Source organism: Protopterus annectens, chromosome 2.part1, assembly GCF_019279795.1.
Source record: "Protopterus annectens isolate FY-2018-M chromosome 2.part1, PAN1.0, whole genome shotgun sequence".
Taxonomy (NCBI): Eukaryota; Metazoa; Chordata; order Ceratodontiformes; family Protopteridae; genus Protopterus; species Protopterus annectens.
The window spans coordinates 1,199,498,960-1,199,523,478 of NC_056729.1; the positions used below are offsets into that span (position 1 = coordinate 1,199,498,960).

The 24,519-nt window shown below is 37.4% G+C and overlaps 1 protein-coding gene across 1 annotated transcript in view; it reads right to left on the bottom strand.

Moving 5' to 3' along the window:
* The window catches only part of SLC16A10 (solute carrier family 16 member 10), a 758,083-nt gene that overhangs the window by 319,298 nt on the left and 414,266 nt on the right, over nt 1-24,519 (bottom strand). Inside the window, exon 3 of the mRNA XM_044062731.1 lies at nt 14,299-14,443. Coding sequence (XP_043918666.1) covers nt 14,299-14,443 — 145 coding nt within the window. The remainder of the gene's footprint in view (nt 1-14,298; nt 14,444-24,519) is intronic.

Genomic DNA, 24,519 nt, shown 5'->3' on the forward strand with positions numbered 1-24,519 from the left:
AGCCAATCAGTAAAACAGTTCATTGTACCTATCCAGGCATGTCCAAAGGGCCGTTTCAGGTGTACTCTCCAGTTCAACTGGTGAATCTGGGCATTTTGAGGCAATGTTACAATTGCCTCATGTACAAAGACAACCCTCTCCTCCTTCCACCAAACACTAATACATGCGAGAGATGCAATTATACAGCTAAACTGGAGGCTAAGCTCTCTCAACCCAAGAGTGGACCAGGCAGTCAAGAGGAGAAGGGAATTACTTGCATCACACCAACAGTCTCACATATACCTATGAAACCAGCACTGGCAAAAAACACACATAAATACATGAAAACATACTCGGAGGCTCTAAATAAAAATCTGCAGAAGCAACAGAGACCTCCAAAGCAGACATCCAAGCAACCTCCACCCCCCAACACAAACCATGAAACACATACTTCACAAAACCAGTGTGCCATGCAATCACAGCCCTTAAGGCAAAATAACATACCCAACACACTAGTAATAGGTGACTCTATAGTCAGGCACACTGACGTCCCACTCACTAGGCTGAACAAGGAGGAGGTTACTGTTAGCTGCCTGTCGGGTGCCAGGATCCGCCACATAACTTCAGCACTCAGGTCACTCCAGAGCAAGTACAAATATGACTCTGTCATTGTCCATGTTGGTGTGAATGACCTGAGCCGTACCTCCCTGGACTACATGCAAAGAGACATGGAGGGGCTCTCTGATCACGTAGCCCAGGCCGGTATGACCTTGAGTAGTATCCTGTCCTCACCAAGAATGATACCACGGTATAGAGAAAAAATTATCAATTTCAACAATTGGCTAATCTTCTGGTGTCATTCAAAGGGGATCCAGTGTCTGTCAGCCTGGGATGACATGCTCAAGAATGATACCACGGTATAGAGAAAAAATTATCAATTTCAACAATTGGCTAAGCTTCTGGTGTCATTCAAAGGGGATCCAGTGTCTGTCAGCCTGGGATGACATGCTCGAGAAGCCATGCTGCTTTGCTAGAGACGGCTTGCACCTGTCACCCTTAGGCTTTCGAATACTGGCCAAGGCTCTTGTCACCCCCATAATGCCTTTTTTAGGCAAGGCTCAAATGATAAACCCACTACCATAAATAGCACAAGTAACAAAAAACTGAGTGTAATGCTACTCAGTGCCAGAAGTCTAAACCTCAAAATGCACGCACTCGAGGCACTCCTCAGTATGGAGAAAATCGATATATGTGCAGTAACAGAAACCTGGTTTAAGCCTCCAGAGAGCACCCCAGCACTACCAGGCTACAACTCATACCATACATATCAGCCACAAAACCCAGACCGAAAGACAAAAGGTGGGGGAGTATCCATATTTATTAAGGATACCCACACTTCCAAGTTAGTGGCACAGCACGATGCTTCAGAGATCATCCACGTGCAACTAACAATGGGCAGAATTGCAATTCAAATTGTAGCTTATTACAGATCACCCACCATGTCCCAAGACCCCCATTCCGCATTTCTGGAAACACTGGAAAACATAAAGGTCCTACCAAACATCCTAATATTGGGTGATTTCAATTACCCAAACATTAACTGGGAGAAATACTCAAGTACTAACTCCCTTGCCCAACATTTCCTAGAATTTATAAACTCAAACGCCCTGGTTCATCTGGTCAACACTCCCACCAGAGGTGACAACATATTGGACCTGGTCATCACCAACATGGGCGAATGGTGTTCCACAATGGAGGTCAACCCCTCGCTGGTTAGATCTGACCATAAACAAATCACTTTGCATATCCACATTCCGCCCCCTCCCCCGAACAAAGAAACCACCATGAAAAACTTTTCAAAAGCAAACTTTGCGTTACTTAAGACCGAGGTCGAAAGTTTCAAAGCCCCCATGCTGAAGGATAACGCTGTCCAAGCTGCAAAATCATTTACTAATGCATTCTACGGGCACCTACATGAATGCATGGATCGTGCCATCCCAAGCAAAACCAAGACTCACTCCTCCAAGAAAAGGAAACCAGTGTGGTGGACTCCTGCCATAAACAAGCTATACAATAGAAGGAGGAAACTAGTACAGAAAAGAGTACAATCCCAGGAAGGGAAGACATCCCTGATCAGTATCAGCAAGAAACTACGATCCCTCATAAAATCATCCAAGGCGAACTTTGAAAGAAAAATTGCCAAGGACTCCAAAGATAACCACAAGACATTCTTTAGCTATATCAAGAATCTAAGTGGCAATACTCAGATCTGCTCGGAGTTAGTGCAGAATGGCACAAAATACACTGAACCGACCGATATCGCCAACATCCTGGCAGACAGGTTCAGTGCAAACTTTACCCCCCTCTCACCCCCAAAAGGGCCCATAACCATACCAGAAGAATGTAGAGTCCCTGAAATCACAGACACTTAGGTTAAAACAGCCCCCTCCAAAGCCAAAAACACAGCATCAATCGGACTGTTCGGTGTCCCAGGCTGTGTTCTACATGAGCTCAAAGACGAACTAACCCCTCACCTAAACACACTGTTCAAACTCAGCCTCTCCACAGGCTACGTACCCATAGAGTGGTGCACAGCAATGGTTATTCTGCTCCACAAAGGTGGAGCCACAACAGAACCCGGGAACTATTGCCCTATAAGCCTGACTCAGAGGTACAGATAAGCACAGGAGGACTATGGCTGACCAGGTTCGCAAACGACTGCAAACTAGGGGCTATAATTGACTCTCCGCCTGACACAGGCATCCTCCAAAAGGGTCTCACTGAGACAGATACCTGGTGACAAAATCATGGCCTGAAGCTAAATGCCAAAAAGTGCATAGTCATCCCCTTTGGAAAAAACAAAGTATCCACAAACTATCACATAGGTGGTAGTCCCCTAAACACAGAAGATGTAATAAGGGATCTGGGGACCCAAGTAGACAGTAATCTCACTTTGATAATCACATTGCCAAAGTGGTTAGAAAATCCTTCTAAGTGGCCCACCTAACCACAAAAGGGTTCGCATCCAGATCAAAAGAGGTCTTTGTGCCCCTCTACTCATCACTGATCAGACCCATCATAGAGTACAACACCCCATTTGGGATGTACCTTACAAGACACCTGCAACAACTAGAAAGACCACAAAAGTACCTCACCAAAAGGATCACTGGCCTCAAACAGATGCCCAATGTAGCTTGACTGAAGAAACTCCAGCTGTACTGCATACTGCCTACTCAGAGGTGATCTCTGCCTGACATACAAGGCCATGTCCAACCCAGAACTGATGGACATGCTCCACCTAAAGAAAACATTATCCCCTCGAGCCACATGCTCCAGGGATCTAAACCTCACCACAACAATAAATAGGATGTGCTGGAGGTATAGATTCCTGTCTCAAAGACTTCCCATGCTTTGGAACAAGATTCCAATCTACATTAGGCAGAGCTCCTCGCTAGCACTCTTCAAAAGAAACCTTGACAAGTGGATGGGAAACAGAAAGTTTACCCCGGGGATCACTTCACTGGCTCTGCTGGACAGAGGCACAGGGAACTAATCTAAGGGGGCGGCGGAAGCCAACACATTCTGGCTAGGCTTATAAATGCCTTCGGGCAAATAGCCTAGTACCTACCTATGAACCTATGGTACAGTTGGTGAACTATATAGGATTTTTACATCTGGCACAATGACTATATGGTACACATGTATTCTACACATTAGTTTTACTCTCTTTTTTGTGCAGAGGTCAAATAGCCCCAGGTGGAAACCAAGCATTGTGTAAAACTGTGACAAAAAAAACAACATCTGAAATACTGGACTTTGTAACTGTGTATGATAGTATACATGTCCCCAAGGGCAGTTCACAGGAAAAACAATTTATGGATTGTAATAAGATACCTACTGTACCAGTGTAATGTGACCATCTCTGAGTGGGTATATTGCCTTTGACCTTGAAGGAATCACAAAAATACAATAATCATTTAGATGAATGCATTAACAGGGCTGTCCCCACTACGGCCAAATGCAGTGGCAAATTCAATAATAAATCCTTGGTGATCAGTAGAGATAAATAAACTTTACAACAAAAGGAAGATAACCTTGTAATGCTAGAACCTCTCATCACAATGAAAATATAAAATACCTCATCAAGAAACTGAAGGCAGCTATTAAGACCTGATGCTAATGATAATTATATGTCCTTCTTCACTTATGTTAGAAAACTAGGGAGTAATTTAACATCACTGCTAAGAACTTACTTATGATGTCACCTCCTATTAAACTTCTAACATCATTAACACATTGAATAATAGGTTTACTGCAAATTTCTCCCCTGAAACCATAATCCCCATCCCAAACATATTGGAGTCCCCCCCCCCCACACACACACACACACAATCTCTAAGAACCATTTCTTAAAGAGTTCTCCAAGATCAAAAATACATTCAGGGGCTTTCAACAATATTCTGGGTTGTCTTATGAAGAGTGTCAAACAGGCCCTTGCTTATACCCTCCTTACATTGTTCAGCCTAAGACTTGCCATAGGCTATGCTCCTAATCAATGCGGCACTGTGGTGGGGATGCTCCTTCATAAGAGTGGCTTCACCACTGACCCAAGCAATTATAGATCCACTAGCTTTACTAGTCTTGTCTGCCACGCCATGGAACACATCATTACTGAACTCATTAGGGCTTAATCAGGTCTGACCCACAATAATTCAAATTTGATATGTTCTTCTCAATCGTGTGAGCTTCTTTGAAAAGGTCGTCCAGGCCATAGATAATAGTCACACTGCTAATACTGTCTACCTGGATATAGCAAACGTATCTGATTCCATACCACATGATGGGATTATAAATACGCTAACAGCCAATAAAAATAGATCCCTGAGTAGTAAGATGGATTGTAAACTGGCTCAAAGACAGAACTCATGTTGTGATGGTTAATAGTCCACATTGAGTTGCCTACTTTTTGAAATGTATTTCTCTGATCTCAACACTGATGACAAGGATCTCTAGCTGAGTAAGTTCACTTATGAGTGCAAGTTGGGTGTAGTTGTCAAATCAAGAAATGATATAAATTCCCTTCAATTAGAATTATCACGCATTAATGCATGGTGCATTGAGAAAGAGCTCAAACTAAATGTGAAGAAATGCAGTGTCATCTCCTTCAGAAAGCAAATAAATAAAATAAAATAATAAAATCCTATCATCTACTATCGGTGACACTCCATTCTGCATAGAGTCTGTCATCAAAGACTTGACTTATGCACCTGGGCAGAGGGCTCTCGCTCCTTTGACCACCATTTATTGACTGTGTTCATGAAATCCTTTCATGCATGACAATCATCAATGGTGTCTCTTCCAAAACAAAGGATGCTATTTTTCCCTTGTGCTCTGCCCTGGTTAGTTCCATTACAAAATATAATGCACCTTTTGGTATGTATCTTGCTAGACATATCAAAAAAAAGTCAAAAGACTGTAAAAGTTCCTAACCAAAAGAATCTCAGGTATCAAAAATCTTAGCTATCAGAAAAATCTGGAGTCACTCTCCCTGCACTCAGGATCTTAGAGACTATTGAGTGGAGACTTAGCCTTTCTTTCCATGCCATCAGGGTTTCCATTATCTGAAACCTCAAACAGTACAGCTAGCTTAGGTCAACGGATCTGAATCTACATCAGGGAATAAATAAAACTAAATGGAGAGATAGGTTCATCACCCAGTGCCTCCTCTAGCATGGCAATCAATCAGATTTCTTGTCTAATTTCAAACACAGCATAGACAGTTAGACTGGTACCCTAAAATACACCCCTGGAATTACTCACCTACCCCCCTTGAAAAGGTTGTTAGAACCAGAAGATGGTTATTGGTAAAGCACATATTACCTCTGGACTAATAGACATATTTCTTATGATATCTGTGGTAAATAGCACTGACATTTATTAATTCATCAAGATAACGTCTTAGATATATAAAGTAACACACTGAAACCATTCTGTGAGTCTCCTAGTTGAATATGTTAAAATGTTACTAAGTGCTATCCATTTTGCCAATTTGTTCCACATTATGAGAAGTAGTCTTCCACATTTTGGAAATGGAAGGTTGAGATCATGCCACTCACAGTTACAGCAATACTTCAAAACCTCTTAGAACAATAATTTTTTTTTTCTGGCTGATAAGACTCAAGGCCTGAAAAATCTACAAGCACTGTTGGTGACTCCCTGCTGGTGAGGAAAGGAATTTCTTTTTTTTTTCCTCTGTGAGTTCCTTAAACTGATAAAGCTGCTTTCTGTTTTACCTGTTCCATTTTCTTTTCTGTTTTTGAGAAATTTGCTTGGACTGGTGTATTTCTTCTATGTGGAGCATATTTGCTTAAATTACCCAGGCTGCATGTTTCACGTGTTTTTTTCCCATTGGTTAATTTGTTTCTTGATTGATACCTAAATACACAGAATATGTCTGTGGCCTTGTCTTTTCTGATAAGACTCAGTGCCTGCAAAAACTACAAGCACTGTTGGTGACTCCCTGCTGCTGTGGAAAGCAATCTCTTTTTTTGTCTGTGAGTTGCTTAAACTGACATGCTTGCTTTCTGTTTTACTTATTCCATTCTTTTTTTTTTTGTTTTGAGAAATCTGTTTGACCTGGTCTTTTTGTTCTATGTGGCAGACATACACGTAAATTACCCAGGCTGCACACTTCATGTACTTTTTTCATTAGTTAATTTGTTTCTTGATTGATACTTAAAAACACAGAGTATATATATCTATATATATATATGTATATATATATATATATATATATATATATATATATATCTATATATATATCTATATATATATATGTATATATATATATATATATATATATGTGGCTTTGCTTTTTCTGGTAATTCTCAAGACCTGCAAAAACTTCTAGTACTGTTGGTGTCTCAGTGCTGGTTATTTTTCCTACCCCCCCCCCCCAATTCGTTAATCTGCTTTTTAAACTTGGTGATTTTTAAGCTGTTCCCTCTTACCGTAAATTGAGCTTTATAAGGGCTTCCTTTTCTACACTGCTGTTGACATCTTGAATTATTTATTTGCCTTTCCATGTGCTTATTCTGAAAAAGTGCATTTTGCCTCTCATTTTCTGTTCTACTGATTTACTTGCCCTGAATTCATTAACTAGCTAGCTGTTGGATAAAATATTGCATTTTTACACTCTAGGAAGCTCTTTTCTGTGTTTTTACATCAAGAGGACAAAAGATTTTGCATCTAGTGGGAGTGGGTGGTAGCCTGGTCTATATAGGTTAGGAAAATACACTAGAGATTCCTGCATGCAGCTGTTTTACTGGCCGGAGGATTTCTTAATCATCTTACATTTTTCTCTAGTGCCTTTATAAATTCTGCACAACTGAGTATCTCTTGGTTCATTTCTACAAAGTGAAGCACTTTTATTTAACAATCACACTTTTATAAGCTGTTTAAAGTACACTCCTGTTATCTTGAAGTACCTTTTGCCTTTCCTTAAGTTTAAGTTTGTTTGTTTGTGCTAGCATTTCACTCTGGACACTCCTTTACTGTGCTTTTACATTAGGAGGACTGTGATTATTCATCTAGTGGCAGTAGCTGTTTGCCTGGTCTATTTCAGTTGGGAAGCACAGAAAAAGTCTCTATGTGTAGTTGTTTTATTGGTCAGAGGACTCAGTTTTCTGTATTTCCAATGCTGGTAAAAATTCATTACGTTTGCCCTGTGCTGCCTGCCATGCCAGTACCCTATACAGACACAAACATCTAACAACATTGATTATTTTCATTATATTATTTTTTTTTTTTACACTTCTTTAAAGTTTAAAGTTGCATTTTCAAACTACTGCATCTAGTGCGCTTAGTTAGTATTAGGCTTCTGTTTGCTGTTCTTTTAACACTTGGGCTGCAAATCAGTCATTTTACACAAACAGGGTCAAAGTCTGCACACTTGTGGTAGGACAGGGCTGATTTCACTTCTTCTGAACTGATAATTCCAGGTGGAAAGCTTGTTGTGTGCTTTCCTGATAGACCTTAGGGCATAATTTGTGTAAAACTTGCTTTTTTCTGATCATATATAAGCCTCATGTTTGCACAAGTCTTGGCTCATTTATCCAGAGCTGCTCATGTCTTGGGGACAACAGAGACTTTGAGAGATTTTGCTAACATATGACACCATCCTTGGCAAGACAAATGAAATTAAGTATCATTTTGCACGTGTATTGCTTATTTTCATTATACTGTGAAAGTTTGCTGTACAATTTATTGTTTTTTTAATACTTCTTTAAAGTTTAAAGTTGCATTTTCAAACTACAGTAAGAGCTGCTAGTCTGCACTAAAATACATTGTATCTAGTGTTTCTTATTTAGTATTTAGACATCTGTTTGCGGTTCTTTAACACCTAGACTCCAAACCAGTCATTTCACATTAAGATGGTCAAAGTTTGCACTCTTGTGGTAGGAGAGGGCTGATTTCACTTACCTAAGCTGGGAATTGCTGGTGGAAAGCTCAATATGTAATTACCTGATTGTCCTTAGGGCACAGTTAGTGTAAAACTTGCTTTTTTCTGATCGTATATAAGTCTTGCATTTGTGCGAAGCTTCTCTTTGCACACTGCCTGTTACTGGTGTCTTCTATATACGCAATCACCATAAGTTGAAATTTCCATATAAAACCACCTTGGAACTTTACTTCAGTCCCGGGTTACTCATGGGGCAACTAGTTTGTACAGTGAACAGCATTTACATATTTAGTTAGGACTATTTAGGTCTACTTTACCTTGTTATAGCACCTAGGACTATCGCTGCTCAGACAGCATCTGGTTTGGGTGCTGGCAGCATTGCTGCTAGGTTAGTTGCAGCTTACCCCAAGTAAGTAACCTTCCATCACCCAGTTATAAACACCCCTCATTTCTATCCCTTCCAAGTACACATTAGAACCTGCAACCATGTACGGATGTTTTCTTGCTATCTCTGCATCCAGATTAGTGAACTTGGGCATCATGAGGCAATATAGCAATTGCCTTATGTACACTGACAATCACTTAATTCTTGAACAGACAAAAAAACAGTATGTGAGAGATGTAGTTACACAGTGACACTGGGGGCTGGACTCTCACATATAGACACAAAAAGCAACAAACAGGTTGCCAGCAACACACACACATCACTCACTTCACTGACAAAGGACCACACAGATAGACCCACATATGCAGAGGTGCTCACATGTAACTTGCCCAAATCTCAAAGGCCTTTCAGGCACTGTCCTCAATAACTCTTTATGCACACATACAAGGCAATTCCCATCACAACACATAAAGCCACATCTCATTGTGTCTCAACTACCAGGTCCATAAGGTGAAACACTCCACAACCATGTACTCATAGGAGACTCCTTTGTGACACACACTGATGTCCCTCTTACCAGGTTGGATAAGGAGAAGATTACAGTTAGTTGCCTGTCAGGGGCCAGTCTGCTGGATCACACAAGCACTTAGATCACTTACCCCTAAGCACCAGTATGACTCAGTCATAGTCCATGTGGGAGTGAATTACCTGAGACTACTCTCCTTGGACTATATGAAGAGAGACATGATTGAGCTTTCAGAATATGTGTCACAGGCAGGTAAGAGCTTAGCATTGAGCAGCATTCTACCATCTCCAAGGATGATGACACAAAATCAGCAGAAAATGATTGAATTTAGCAACTGGTGAAGCTACTAGTGTCATGCCAAAGGGGTCTAATACCTGTCAGCCTGGGAGGACATGGTTGAGAGACCACTTAGCTTTGTCAGGGATTGTCTTCACCTGTCACATCTAGGTTTCTGGATATTGGCCAAAACATTATTCACCCCTACAGTGCCTTTTTTAGGCATTCACAAACAGTTAAACCTTCCAATGTAACAAAAGCTACTCAGAACTAGCTAAAGGTGTTACTGCTTAGTGCTAGGAGCCTCAACAAGAAACTGCACTCCCTAGAAGCTCTCCTCACCCTGAAGAATGGTGACATCTGTGCAGTTATTGAAATATGGTTCAAAGCAATGGAAAGCATTCCGGCAGTGCATGGCTATAACGTCTTTCATATTTTCTGAACACCCACTGAACATGAAAGAACAAAAGGCATAGGTATATCTGTCTACATAAAGGATATGCACATCTCAAGCTGGTGAAATAATATGATGTGTTTGAGCTACTCCATGTCCAACTAACTATGGGAAAAATCCATTACTATATTCTTGCTAGCTACAGGTCTCCCACTATGAACCAGGAAACCCATACAATATACCTAAAGTTAATAGAATCACTCACCATCCAGCCCAATAACATACTCATGGGTGATTTTAACTACTCCTCCATTAACTGGAAGGCATACACAATCACTAACATGCAGGCCCAAAGATTTCTTGATTTAGTAAATTCAAATGCCTGGGAGCAGCTAGTCTGCATTCCCACTAGGGGAACAAATATCCTAGATTTGGTACTCACAAATATGTGAGAGCATTGCAATCCCACCCCCCAGTGTGATGCCCTCACTGGTAAGATCAGATAACAAAGTGGTCTCATTTGAAATAAAGATAAAACTAGTCCTTCCACCCAACCCCCAAAATTTTTAATAACTTCTCTAAGGTAAATTACCTCCTATTAAGGGATGGCATACCTAGTATCCAAAATCCGGAAAACACAGAAACCTATGTAGAGGTATACACATAACCCTGTATGACCATATGAACAACTGTAAAGAAACGGCAGTACCAGATCGAAGTAAACCCAGGTCAAACCGCAAAAAAAGCAGCCTTGGTGGACCCCTGGTATTAATAGGTTGTTCAACAAAATAAAGAAAATCTTCAGAAGTAAAAGGAAATGTGTGCAACAGAACATAAGGTCCTTCATTACTCTAAACAGGTGAATCAGAGAGCTAGTCAAGTCTCTGAAAGCAGACTTTGAGATAAAAATAGCCTCCAAAGCTAAGGATAACAATAAGGCATTTTTCAGTTATGTCTGCAATCTTAAGGGCAACATCCAACATTGCTGACCAACTAATATAGCTCAAATTTCATCTCCCCATCACTCCCAGTCCTCCCCCCAAGAAATACCCTCCACCACCAATTATCACCAAAGAACAGGTTGCTGCTGTGCTCACTAAAACATGGCTTCAATGGGGCCTGATGATATACTGAGTTGCCCCTTAAACTGCTTATCAGACCCATTAGGATCTCTATTTAACCACAGCTTCTGGACTGGTTTATTCCTGATTGAGTGGAGGGCAGCAACAGTCATCCCTCTGCATAAAGGGGGACCGTCTACTGCCCTGGGAAATTGCAGACCCATAAGTTTAACTAGTCTTATATGTAAGGCCATGGAAAGAATGATAATGAATAAATACTGACATAGGAAACTTCCAAACACTGGGCCCAACCCAGTTCAGCTTTGTTAAGAGCAGGTCATGCCTAGTGAATCTGGTGGATTTCTTTGAGAAAATCACTAAGGCCATGGGTGAGGGTAAAACAGTATATACCACCTACCTCGACCTGGCCAAAGCATTTGACACAATCCCCACTCAGGTATTATAAATTAATTTACAGAACTTGGCATAAATCCAGTGAATCTACGAACCTATGAATTCTTGATAAAGCCAAAAGTAATGAAAGGACAGATGCCCAAAATATGGGACAGATTTTGAGTGGTGTTTTTATAAACTTAGAAAGTTACTACAATAACACATTTTGCATTGAAATACATTCCCTGAAGGATATGAAGCTCAATGTCTGGCATTATTTAATTACTTCAATTATCAATGATTTGCCAGAAGTACATTTTATGAGAAACAGTCCAAAGATATAAGACAAGCATCTGGACATTATGCAAAATTCTGGACAGTTGGGAGGCATGGTTCCATCTGATTTTCTGCCAGAAAATAAAATAAAATGAGCAGAACTGGATAAGAAAAGTCACTCTGATTTATTTGAGCAGATTATGTTCATTTTATATAACTTTACAAGAGTAATTTTGCCTTCAATTTGAATTTTCACATTGGAGCTGCTGATTTGGGTTACAAAATTAAATTAAAACACAAACCTACAAGAAAAAATGTCCCCAAAGATCTGCATTGCTGCAGCTTCTGGTAATCATAGTAATTTAAATTGGGAAAAAAAGACACTGCAAATGTCTGATGCATAAACTGCTCGTCTCCTCTTACATATGTTCATGCCACATAGTAAAACTGAGGAGTCAAGCTAATAATCATGACCGACTTCCATTAAGAGTTACCATGTTTTTTTAATACATCCAATGAGTCAAGAGCTGAAGGCAGGACTCAAATTAATAATAAACATGACCACAGACTTCCATTTTGGGTTACTTCTTTTTATACTTCCAAGGAGCTAATCATAAGTTGACTTTTGTTTTTGGGTGCCTTTTTTTTCAGTACAGCCAAGGCACATTCCATGATTCTATTTAAAGTGGGGGGGGGGGGGTCTCCCCTGCCCTATGGTTCTGGAACCCTTGATATCAATGCTGAAAATCAGAAAATAAGGCTATCGGCAAATCACAAGTCCTTCTGTATTGCGCAGCTTATATTTATAAACAAAGGGACACAGCATTCTACAATGTACACACACATTGTTTACAAGATTTTATCATATTTACAAATGGCATCTGTAATTTGCTGAGAAAAGTAAATGAGCCCAACCCACACATTTCACTTTGTGCTACAGAATTTGCATCATCTCACCTGGCCAATGGGATACTAACCTTTCTGCACATAGTGTCTGATTTTCATTTATTTTTAGGTCATTGTTTGAGCTATTATTTTATAAATTGCTGTTGTATGACTTAACAAATATGTGTAAGGTGTGTGTTTATGTGTGTGTATATGTGTGTTTGTATGTGTGTGTGTGTGTGTGTGTGTGTGTGTGTGTGTGTGTGTGTGTGTGTGTGTGTGTGTGTGTGTGTGTCTTGTGATGGGCTGGCTACCTGTCCAGCATTAGTCTCAGTGCCTTTCCTGAACTCAGGATACAGAGACAGGGCATAACAATATTAATTACATTTTGCTGTAGATTTGTGGTGATACGTGAGAAAAACATGACATTACTTTTCATTGGCTTCACTCTGCAATTCTCACCAGTGCATAGTTTGTCATATTTGTATGCTCATTTATGTTGATAAATATACACCTGCAGTATTATTACACCATCTGTCTTCCAGTAAAAGATACTTGTATTTTGCATTATTATGTCACTCTTTTTTTAATCTTAAGTGTCTGAGTGATGGTGTCCCACAATCCTGTTGAAGTGGAAGGAGTTATGCTATTAGGTATGCATATGTTATGTTAATTAACAGTCCCGACTTTTGGCTTGATGTACCTATTCTTCAAGAGTCACAGCCCAAGTTTTTGATCTCTGCAGGGTGAGAACTTTTAGAACTGTATGCCTATTTCCAGAACCCAGTCCCCTCACAAAATGTGCCCCCCTCCCCAAAAAACTCTTGAAATGACAGGTTTCAACAAAAAAGTCTGAAAAAGGGCCACTTAAAATGTATAACTATAAACCACAATAAAGGTATTTTTTTAAACTATTTTAAATTCTAGCACATCTTTTTAATAAGTAAAAAATTTTATTTTTAAAAATTGTACAGTGTGGTATTCATGGCATATCCCTGGCTACTCCCATGCTGATACTGTATCTTAGCTAACCTACACTTTCTTAATTACTGTACACATCCTACAACATATAATAATAATAAATATTCAAGTAACAAGCTGTTCTCCCATTCAATTCTCGGCTGGAGTGCAGGGAGTGCCTTCTGTGTGGAGTCTGCATGTCCTCCCCGCGGTTGGGTGGGCGTTCGAAAGACATGCGTAAATGGGCATGCCTTCTTTGAAGGTTGAATGTCGAGCTGGCACCTTGGCATTCATCAAAATCTACTGCCAATTATTAGTGGACCGTAGTTCCGCTGTGGCAACCCCTAACCGGGAAAAGCCGAAAGACAACAACAACAGCAACAACATTCAAGTAACAAGCTCTCCACTTCTACCTCTGTGACTTTGGGGACTTTGACTGCACATCTGCTACAACTTAGGAAAATAAGAAAATATCTTAGCAATTAAAATGCAGTCTTATAAATCTTATACTTCAATGACATAGCAACATGGCCGAGATTCAATCAAGCAGATCAGATGGGTTCTTAAGTAATCTACGATAGTATCTACAACTTTAACAGCAATATTTTGTATTGACAGCCTGCTATTCTGTTCCATCATGTGTGAACCAAGCTAACACCCTTTCATGCAGTACAAATGCAAGCAGTAAAAATAATGGCTTACCTTACAAAAGAGGAGCACATGATTCCAATGAAGGCCACTGCGGCACCAACAACAGCCGTTTTGCGGCAACCAAACAAGTCTGTAAATATACTGACTATTGGAGAGCAGAAGAATATCATTCCCATGGAAAGTGAACCTACCCATGCTGTAAAAGGAATGAAATAATTATTATAACAGAAAGTACAAATGTCACATAAAAAACTACAATTCACAAAATTCTTCACTTCAACTTTTAAAACAAAAAACACACTGGAGCCAGAATAAGTTGAGCACTTTCGTCCCATTTATTAAAATAACTACAATTCTTGATGCAGAGTCTACGGCCCTAAAATATATTCACCCATCTCTGTAACTCTGTGCTTTTTCTTTCTATTAGAATGTGTGTGTGTATATACCCCTCTTTCTTTTGCCACAGAGACTCACATGCATACGCATACACACACGTGTGTGTGTGTGTGTGTGTGTGTGTGTGTGTGTGTGTGAGAGAGAGATAAATGCATACATACACACGTGTGCAAATGATAGAAAAAGAAACAAGTTTTTATTACTACCATTTGATTGTCAAATAGCACTTACCAGTACATTAACTTTCCTTAGCAGAAAAGCAGTAACAGCATTTTGTTACTTTTATGACATTAGCATATCCTAATGTCATCCAGTTGCGATGAGACACAAACCTCACCGTTTGCTGACCAGAACTGTTCAAGTAAAAACAACCACTTCAGTACGTTGGCATACACTTCACAGGACTGTATAAAGCCACCAAAGGAGACGAAAAAGTAAATGCAAAAATCCTTTAATCCACAGCTCGAAAGACCAAACACAACGTTAAACACAAGCGCTTTTGCCCGTTTGTAACGGGCTTTTTCAAGTGTACATGCTTAATACAAGACTCTGCTTTTAAATAAAACAGCCCTACCATGTGATTGAACTAATTAAGTAATTTAAATTAATTAATTAAATAACAATCCTTGTAAAAATATCTAATTAAAAAACTTTGCAAGCCATCAAATGCAGCTGCTAAGCTTGTAGTAGCTGCTTCATAATTGATATAAGACATCATTTTAAAATTATTATTCAACACAATAAATGCAAGTAATTCTTTTCCATAACCCATGTGTTGTAGTCATTAATTTGAAATACCTTGTGCTCAACTTATTGACTACTTAATAATAGTAATAAAAACTGTAACTATGTGGTTGAATTAAAGTGAAAATGAGATGGCCATTTTCTCATACACACTTGCTGTATTTTCACAGCTATTTTCACATAGCAAAATATTTTATATTAATTTTTTTTTGTTTTGTAATCTAATACTCTATACTTATTAAATGTGTAAAAATGCTTAGACATACATAATAAAAATACGTGAATCTATTTGAATTAGATTCATACATAAATTAAATACAGTACTATTAAATTCAAATCTATCCCTTAACATCATTAAAATACCACATAAAAATACCACATAAAAATATTTGATAATGTGGTTGATTTAGGTTAAAATTCTATTTTAGCCTATTTCTTTTAGCTTTAAGAATATCACTAACACTGATCCCATCATTTAATCCTGGACTTTTTGTCGCGTTGAGTTTCAGCTGCCAGATTAATTCTTTTATTCCGAGGGCCGTCTCCCAGTCTCCACTCCTCAGATCTTGTAGTACCCTATCAACCACAAAAAAATTTTATGGACATGTTCCTACAATTCAGGGAGTGTTTATAGAAGGCATTTGTTTCTTTCTTTGTCTTGATATCATTTATATGTTCATATATCCTGCGTTTTAATTGCCTTTCTGTTTTGCCCACATAGAATGATGGGCAATTCTGGCAAAATCCTATATATACAACACCCGATGAATTGCAGTTAAAATTATATTTAGCATGCAGGGTGGTGTTACAAGAAGGGATATGAACTTGATCCTTATTAATGATAAATGTACATTGGTGGCATCTGCCACATGCAAAAGTCCCTTTTCTTTTGACTACAAAACCCTCTTGTTTTTCTATTTTATTCATGCTTTGCTCAAATATGCCCTTTAAATTGATGTTTCTTTTTCTAATAAAAGATATTTTATCTGGAAAAATTTTTGTGAATTCATCCTGCACAGAAACCAAAGGCCATAAATTCTTAAAAGTATTCTCAATAAATACAGCGTCTTGAGAATATGTATACACAAAATTGCTGTGTCTATTGTCATTTAAAGCTTCTTGTCTCTTAAATGTTGTTAACCCTGTTCCCAATATAGGTGGGAAATCCTGTTCTCTTTTGTGAACAATTTCATTCAAAATTGTTTGAAACAATGTAGGTGGGTATCCCCTGCTTAAAAAGGCATTTCTTAAAAATTCAACTTCATCCAAAAATAATTCGTTCGTACTACACATTCTGGACGCTCTCACCAGCTGCCCCTTAATAATACCCTTCTTAATGTGCCAAGGGTGCCCACTGTCAAAATGTAAATATGAATTACAATGTGTGTCCTTCCTAAATATTTGTGAGGTAAAACCGTTTTGGTTTGATCTTTTGGTTAACTTTATGTCCAAATAATTTAAACTCTTGTTGCTTAGGTTGTATGTGAATTTAAGGAAATTAGTCGTATTTGCTAAGTAGTCCATAAAGTTTAAAAATTGTTGTTCAGTGCCCGACCACAAAATACAAATGTCATCCAAAAACCTCTTGTAGAAAATTATGTATTCTTTCCAATCTGTAGAATGAATAAACTCCATTTCCCACTTATGTAGAACTATGTTTGCATAAGCAGTAGCGCAGGGGGCCCCCATAGCCACCCCACTCTTCTGTCTAAAAAACTCTTCGTTGAAATATATAAAATTGTTATAAAGCACAATTCTCATAAATTCCAGTAAAGTGTTAATTAAATCACCGTTTAATCCCGATTCCTTACAGATTGTTTCTCCAAACCAATCAAGCCCTTGTTCATGTGGTATACTGGGGAATAATTCTACAATGTCTATTGTAATCATGCATAAATTTGAATTATCAATTTCCTGATTTACACTAGCTAAGAATTCCCAAGAATCCTTGCAAACGTAATTCAATTGTGCTACATAGTTTTTTAGATGGAAGTCAACAAATTTACTAAGTGGTTCGGTCACCCTACCTGCTCCCGCTACAATAGGGCGAAATTTCAGAGGAGTAAGGCCCTTGTGTACTTTGGGAATGCCGAATAAAATAGCTGTTCTTGGTTTAGGTACAAGTAAATAATTATGTATTTTCTCATCTATAAATCCCTGCAACAGCAAGTCATATATATAAAACTTTACTTTACTCACAGCTATATTCAACTCATTTAATGAAATGGGCTCATAAATACTGGTATTCTGCAGTAAATTGTAAATGTAATTTTCATATTCTAGTTGCTGCATCAACACTATACCCCCTCCTTTGTCGGGTTTCATTACCCTTATTTTGTTCTTCTTTAACTTGTCAACTATATCATACAATTTCTTAGGAAAATTGCTGGGGGAAGAACCGGATGACATGCCGGTAACTAGAAAAGAGCTGAACCAAGTGTTGGCTCTTTTAACGCAACTTAACAACACGTTACTTAACTCCAAATGTCCGGATGGTTCCAATAACTCAGGTCTGCCCTGCAATCAGCAGCAGGGTAAAGAAAAGGAGCGGAACGATGAGCAACGGAGAGGCTTAAAAGCGGGCACGTCATCTAGAGAACCGGTCATTGTGGATCATCCTTTGGTTTCCCCTACTTACAATGCACGGACTGACAGAAATGGGACTACTCAGACTGATAACAGCTTTAACTTTAAAGTTTGGACAGAGCAGTTACCATGCTTCAAAACAGGTACTTTTAACGTCCAACTTGAACAGTTGGAGAGTAAATTTGAAAACTTTAAAGACAAGTTGTACGCGTACAAAAATTCACAACTAGAGATTAACTATTTAAGGGAATGCATTAAGGTTGAACGTGTTCCAAAAGGGTTGCGCTGTTTTAGATACCCTAACAGCGCTCATGCAGGTTCAACTTTGCATTCCAAATTAACTGATTTATTTAACAAAACGGGAATGGAAATGTTAAAATTGATGACTGAAGATTATGCTAAAAAAGGAGATGTAATTTTAAATGAACTAAATATGTTGCATGACAATATTACTAATGATGAAAGGTTTTTAAGTTATAAGAAAAAATATAATGACACATTTAGGGAAGTGGATGAACATTGCTTCAAGGTCTTAGATAGAAAGGCAAAAAAGCTAGAGAGGGACCATATCGAATACAGAGAAGGAAGGGCATATCCGATGGGGGGGGGTTAGGAAGCAAAACAACTATGAGAATACAGAAACTACAGACACACAAAACGCAAATAATGGTTATAACTATGCAGACATGCCTAGAAGAAGTGAGAGGTTAGCACAAAAAGGTGCTAACAATGTGCAACAGGGTTTTCAATTTCCCCAGGGCAGACCACGGGTAAAATCAAATCAGTACCAGCAGAATGCCTGGGGGAAGAGACGCTGAGTGTGGATAAACTCACAAATGTGGAGGGTATTCAAATTTCTTTGGTTACAAGTGAACAAGGGATCTGCAGTATTAACACCATGGATAATTTCAGCATCTATAACTATACAGATACTAAAATTACTGAAGACTTTTTTGAATTGTTTACTAAAGGCCTCCAATATGTACCTAATAGGTCAACTTACCTTCCTAAACTTCTAATTGAGCTAAAACTTTTTGTAAGGAATTTGAACTTAGCTATAATTTTTAAGGATCAAGGTTTACAGGATGTGTCACTTTCTAGAAGCAGCACCTTTAACCCTCCGACTCATCCTAAACTAAAAATGTTTGAGGAATTAATTGAGAAAATTTTGAGAGACAACTTAACAAAAAAAAGAAACTGCGCATTCCTCCAATTTTCCTAAGAAATTGTATGATATAGTTGACAAGTTAAAGAAGAACAAAATAAGGGTAATGAAACCCGACAAAGGAGGGGGTATAGTGTTGATGCAGCAACTAGAATATGAAAATTACATTTACAATTTACTGCAGAATACCAGTATTTATGAGCCCATTTCATTAAATGAGTTGAATATAGCTGTGAGTAAAGTAAAGTTTTATATATATGACTTGCTGTTGCAGGGATTTATAGATGAGAAAATACATAATTATTTACTTGTACCTAAACCAAGAACAGCTATTTTATTCGGCATTCCCAAAGTACACAAGGGCCTTACTCCTCTGAAATTTCGCCCTATTGTAGCGGGAGCAGGTAGTGTGACCGAACCACTTAGTAAATTTGTTGACTTCCATCTAAAAAACTATGTAGCACAATTGAATTACGTTTGCAAGGATTCTTGGGAATTCTTAGCTAGTGTAAATCAGGAAATTGATAATTCAAATTTATGCATGATTACAATAGACATTGTAGAATTATTCCCCAGTATACCACATGAACAAGGGCTTGATTGGTTTGGAGAATCAATTTGTAAGGAATCGGGATTAAACGGTGATTTAATTAACACTTTACTGGAATTTATGAGAATTGTGCTTTATAACAATTTTATATATTTCAACGAAGAGTTTTTTAGACAGAAGAGTGGGGTGGCTATGGGGGCCCCCTGCGCTACTGCTTATGCAAACATAGTTCTACATAAGTGGGAAATGGAGTTTATTCATTCTACAGATTGGAAAGAATACATAATTTTCTACAAGAGGTTTTTGGATGACATTTGTATTTTGTGGTCGGGCACTGAACAACAATTTTTAAACTTTATGGACTACTTAGCAAATACGACTAATTTCCTTAAATTCACATACAACCTAAGCAACAAGAGTTTAAATTATTTGGACATAAAGTTAACCAAAAGATCAAACCAAAACGGTTTTACCTCACAAATATTTAGGAAGGACACACATTGTAATTCATATTTACATTTTGACAGTGGTCACCCTTGGCACATTAAGAAGGGTATTATTAAGGGACAGCTGGTGAGAGCGTCCAGAATGTGTAGTACAAACGAATTATTTTTAGATGAAGTTGAATTTTTAAGAAATGCCTTTTTAAGCAGGGGATACCCACCTACATTGTTTCAAACAATTTTGAATGAAATTGTTCACAAAAGAGAACAGGATTTCCCACCTATATTGGGAACAGGGTTAGCAACATTTAAGAGACAAGAAGCTCTAAATGACAATAGACACAGCAATTTTGTGTATACATATTCTCAAGACGCTGTATTTATTGAGAATAATTTTAAGAATTTATGGCCTTTGGTTTCTGTGCAGGATGAATTCACAAAAATTTTTCCAGATAAAATATCTTTTATTAGAAAAAGAAACATCAATTTAAAGGGCATATTTGAGCAAAGCATGAATAAAATAGAAAAACAAGAGGGTTTTGTAGTCAAAAGAAAAGGGACTTTTGCATGTGGCAGATGCCACCAATGTACATTTATCATTAATAAGGATCAAGTTCATATCCCTTCTTGTAACACCACCCTGCATGCTAAATATAATTTTAACTGCAATTCATCGGGTGTTGTATATATAGGATTTTGCCAGAATTGCCCATCATTCTATGTGGGCAAAACAGAAAGGCAATTAAAACGCAGAATATATGAACATATAAATGATATCAAGACAAAGAAAGAAACAAATGCCTTCTATAAACACTCCCTGAATTGTAGGAACATGTCCATAAAATTTTTTGTGGTTGATAGGGTACTACAAGATCTGAGGGGTGGAGACTGGGAGACGGCCCTCGGAATAAAAGAATTAATCTGGCAGCTGAAACTCAACGTGACAAAAAGTCCAGGATTAAATGATGGGATCAGTGTTAGTGATATTCTTAAAGCTAAAAGAAATAGGCTAAAATTGAATTTTAACCTAAATCAACCACATTATCAAATATTTTTATGTGGTATTTTTATGTGGTATTTTAATGATGTTAAGGGATAGATTTGAATTTAATAGTACTGTATTTAATTTATGTATGAATCTAATTCAAATAGATTCACATATTTTTATTATGTATGTCTAAGCATTTTTACACATTTAATAAGTTATCTTACTTTTATAGAGTATTAGATTACAAAACAAAAAAATTAATATAAAATATTTTGCTATGTGAAAATAGCTGTGAAAATACAGCAAGTGTGTATGAAAAAATGGCCATCACATTTTCACTTTAATTCAACCACATAGTTACAGTTTTTATTACTATTATTAAGTAGTCAATAAGTTGAGCACAAGGTATTTCAAATTAATGACTACAACACATGGGTTATGGAAAAGAATTACTTGCATTTATTGTGTTGAATAATAATTTTAAAATGATGTCTTATATCAATTATGAAGCAGCTACTACAAGCTTAGCAGCTGCATTTGATGGCTTGCAAAGTTTTTTAATTAGATATTTTTACAAGGATTGTTATTTAATTAATTAATTTAAATTACTTAATTAGTTCAATCACATGGTAGGGATGTTTTATTTAAAAGCAGAGTCTTGTATTAAGCATGTACACTTGAAAAAGCCCGTTACAAACGGGCGAAAGCGCTTGTGTTTAACGTTGTGTTTGGTCTTTCGAGCTGTGGATTAAAGGATTTTTGCATTTACTTTTTCGTCTCCTTTGGTGGCTTTATACAGTCTTGTGAAGTGTATGCCAACGTATTGAAGTGGTTGTTTTTACTTGAACAGTTCTGGTCAGCAAACGGTGAGGTTTGTGTCTCATCGCAACTGGATTACTGTTTTGTTTGTTGCTGAAGTATATCCTAATGTCAACCCTACATCTTAAAAGGTTAACAGACTAAAGATGCATATTAATTTTCATATTTTGCACGTCAGAGTCTACAAAAGAAGCATATCGTCACAAATCACTTCTTATCTTAAACTGGAAGCAAACATTCCAACAACAGAAGGAAAGAAATATCCTCGTGTATAATATGAAAGAGGGTAAACTTTCACGTAAAGGCTGTTTCTATAATTTTAGAACATCAGTATGCAACCATACATCCTTTCTCAGCAGCACATTCAGTACATGTCTTTTGTGCTGTCTGTAATGCCACCTTCTCATACAGTCCTACAGCTTAAAAACTCAGCATGTAGGTATAAAGGAACAGGATTAATTTTATCTAGGAAACTGAGCATTAGAAAATGATTTAACACTGTCCATCTTTAACAGCATCAGGCAATGGTAACCTTGCAGAAATCAAATTCTTAAAGCAAATATTCATGACTGGCACAAATGAAAATAATTTTAAATCATTCATTTAGCCACAGTATAATTTCCTATCTCTATGTACTGCTGTTTGGCACACACACATATTGTGCTTAGAGTTTTGTATATCAAAGCACTCTCAACACTGTGACTGTCATCATCTTCATCAACTCACTTTTTTGCCATTTTTACATGGGGGTCAAGGTGTCAAATCAACATTAGTCAATGTAACTAGCCCTGAGACATAATTTCCACTAAAGAACAGCTCCCATGCATCAGACATATTAATTTTAGCAAGAGTAATAGTAACTGTTACAGTGTCTACTTTTAGTAAGACAATTCAGCTTCTTAGTTTTTCAGTATGTATTATATTTGATATAATGAATTGTTTATTTATTTGTTAAATATGGTAGAGCACTTATCTACATGGATCTTCTACAGGCTTAGCCTGAGAAAATTGTTTGGATAAGTAAGTTGCTCAGAGTTACACAGTAGGCAAATGGTGGCTGAGGGATTCAAACCCTGGAATGCAGAAAGCAGTTTGTTAACAGTTCTTAGCTTTAATCCTCTGTGCTTACTGAAGTATTTTTGATCATTTATTTTAAAAGTACTAATACCTTCCAATTTAACATATATGCAAATGAGTACGTTTATGTGTGAACGAGAAGCCCTACCCAAATATGAGTTAGTTTCAAAATTGGAATATGGTTTTCCAACTGTCTCCTTACTTTCTGCAGGCAACACACAACTATTGCAAATGGCAGAAAACAAAATCATTCATTTTAAAACCCAATAATTATTACTCTACTCTTCTAAATAAATTATGCTGGCACTAGTAAACACTAGAGCCACCTTACTACTTGACAAACTATTCTAAAAGAAGTCTATACACATTATGAAACTAGACAAGGATGAGGATATAGTGGTCTATGATGCTACTGACTGCTCTAATGTTATGTTCAATTTACTCCAGGATGAATATACTTATTTACATGCATGGTGAAAAACCAGGTTAGTATACGTCTAGAGAGCTATGTATACTATATTTGTGGAATCATAGTCTATATAGCTATTACATTTACATATCCTGGTTGTATATCCTATCAGAAACTGGATGTTCAAAGTGATTAGTATACAGTATGCATTTACAAAATTTACACTTCCCACGCCAGTGTTCCTTTTCTCTGACTATACCTATTATCAATTAGAACATTTTGCACCAGTTTCTGGTAGGATACATAAATGTAATAGCTACTTAGACTGTGATTCCACACATATAGTATACATAGCTCTTTGTCAAGCATGTACAATGTTTTATGTCGGGAAGACATGTAGAAAGTTTAAAGAATGCATTTGTGAACATATTTCCAACAAGAAACACAAAATGAGTACTAACACATTGTGTAGGCACATATTAGACACGGATCTTAAACACAATTTTAAGTTTATGGCACTTGAATTGATCTTGATAAGTGAAAGTGATGGTAATATACAAAATAGAACAGAATGCGTGGAATACATATGGATTATGACTTTAAGAGACAATATGCACCCAGAATTGAATGATCCAATTAGTTTAAAACTAGTGCAAATAAGCAGGCAGCAGCTGTAATGTGATTTCATGAGTAAATGATGAATTAATTCATACTTAATGTTTTTTATATATACATTTTTATAAGCAATTTTTGTGTAAGTTTTTAAATCTTATTTATTGTGATTCAATAATTTCAAGATTATATGTTTTGTATACTGCTTTAATTAATTCTAACCAATGAAATTTGACTCTGAGAAGCATGTGATTTACTATGTGTATATAATGTTGTTCTGGTAATGTGTTTTTAAAAACCTGAAGAAGCTTCGGTGAAATTGTGTTGGGGTAGTTGTTTTGAATTGCTGTTCAAAATTAAAGCACTTACATTGTTGTGGTGTTTAGAGTCTGGAATACTGATATTTAAATTTCTGATTTCCATTTCCTTGGAAACTTGAGCTCTTCTCAGGGTGACTGGTGTATTTTTGATTGCACTTGTCTT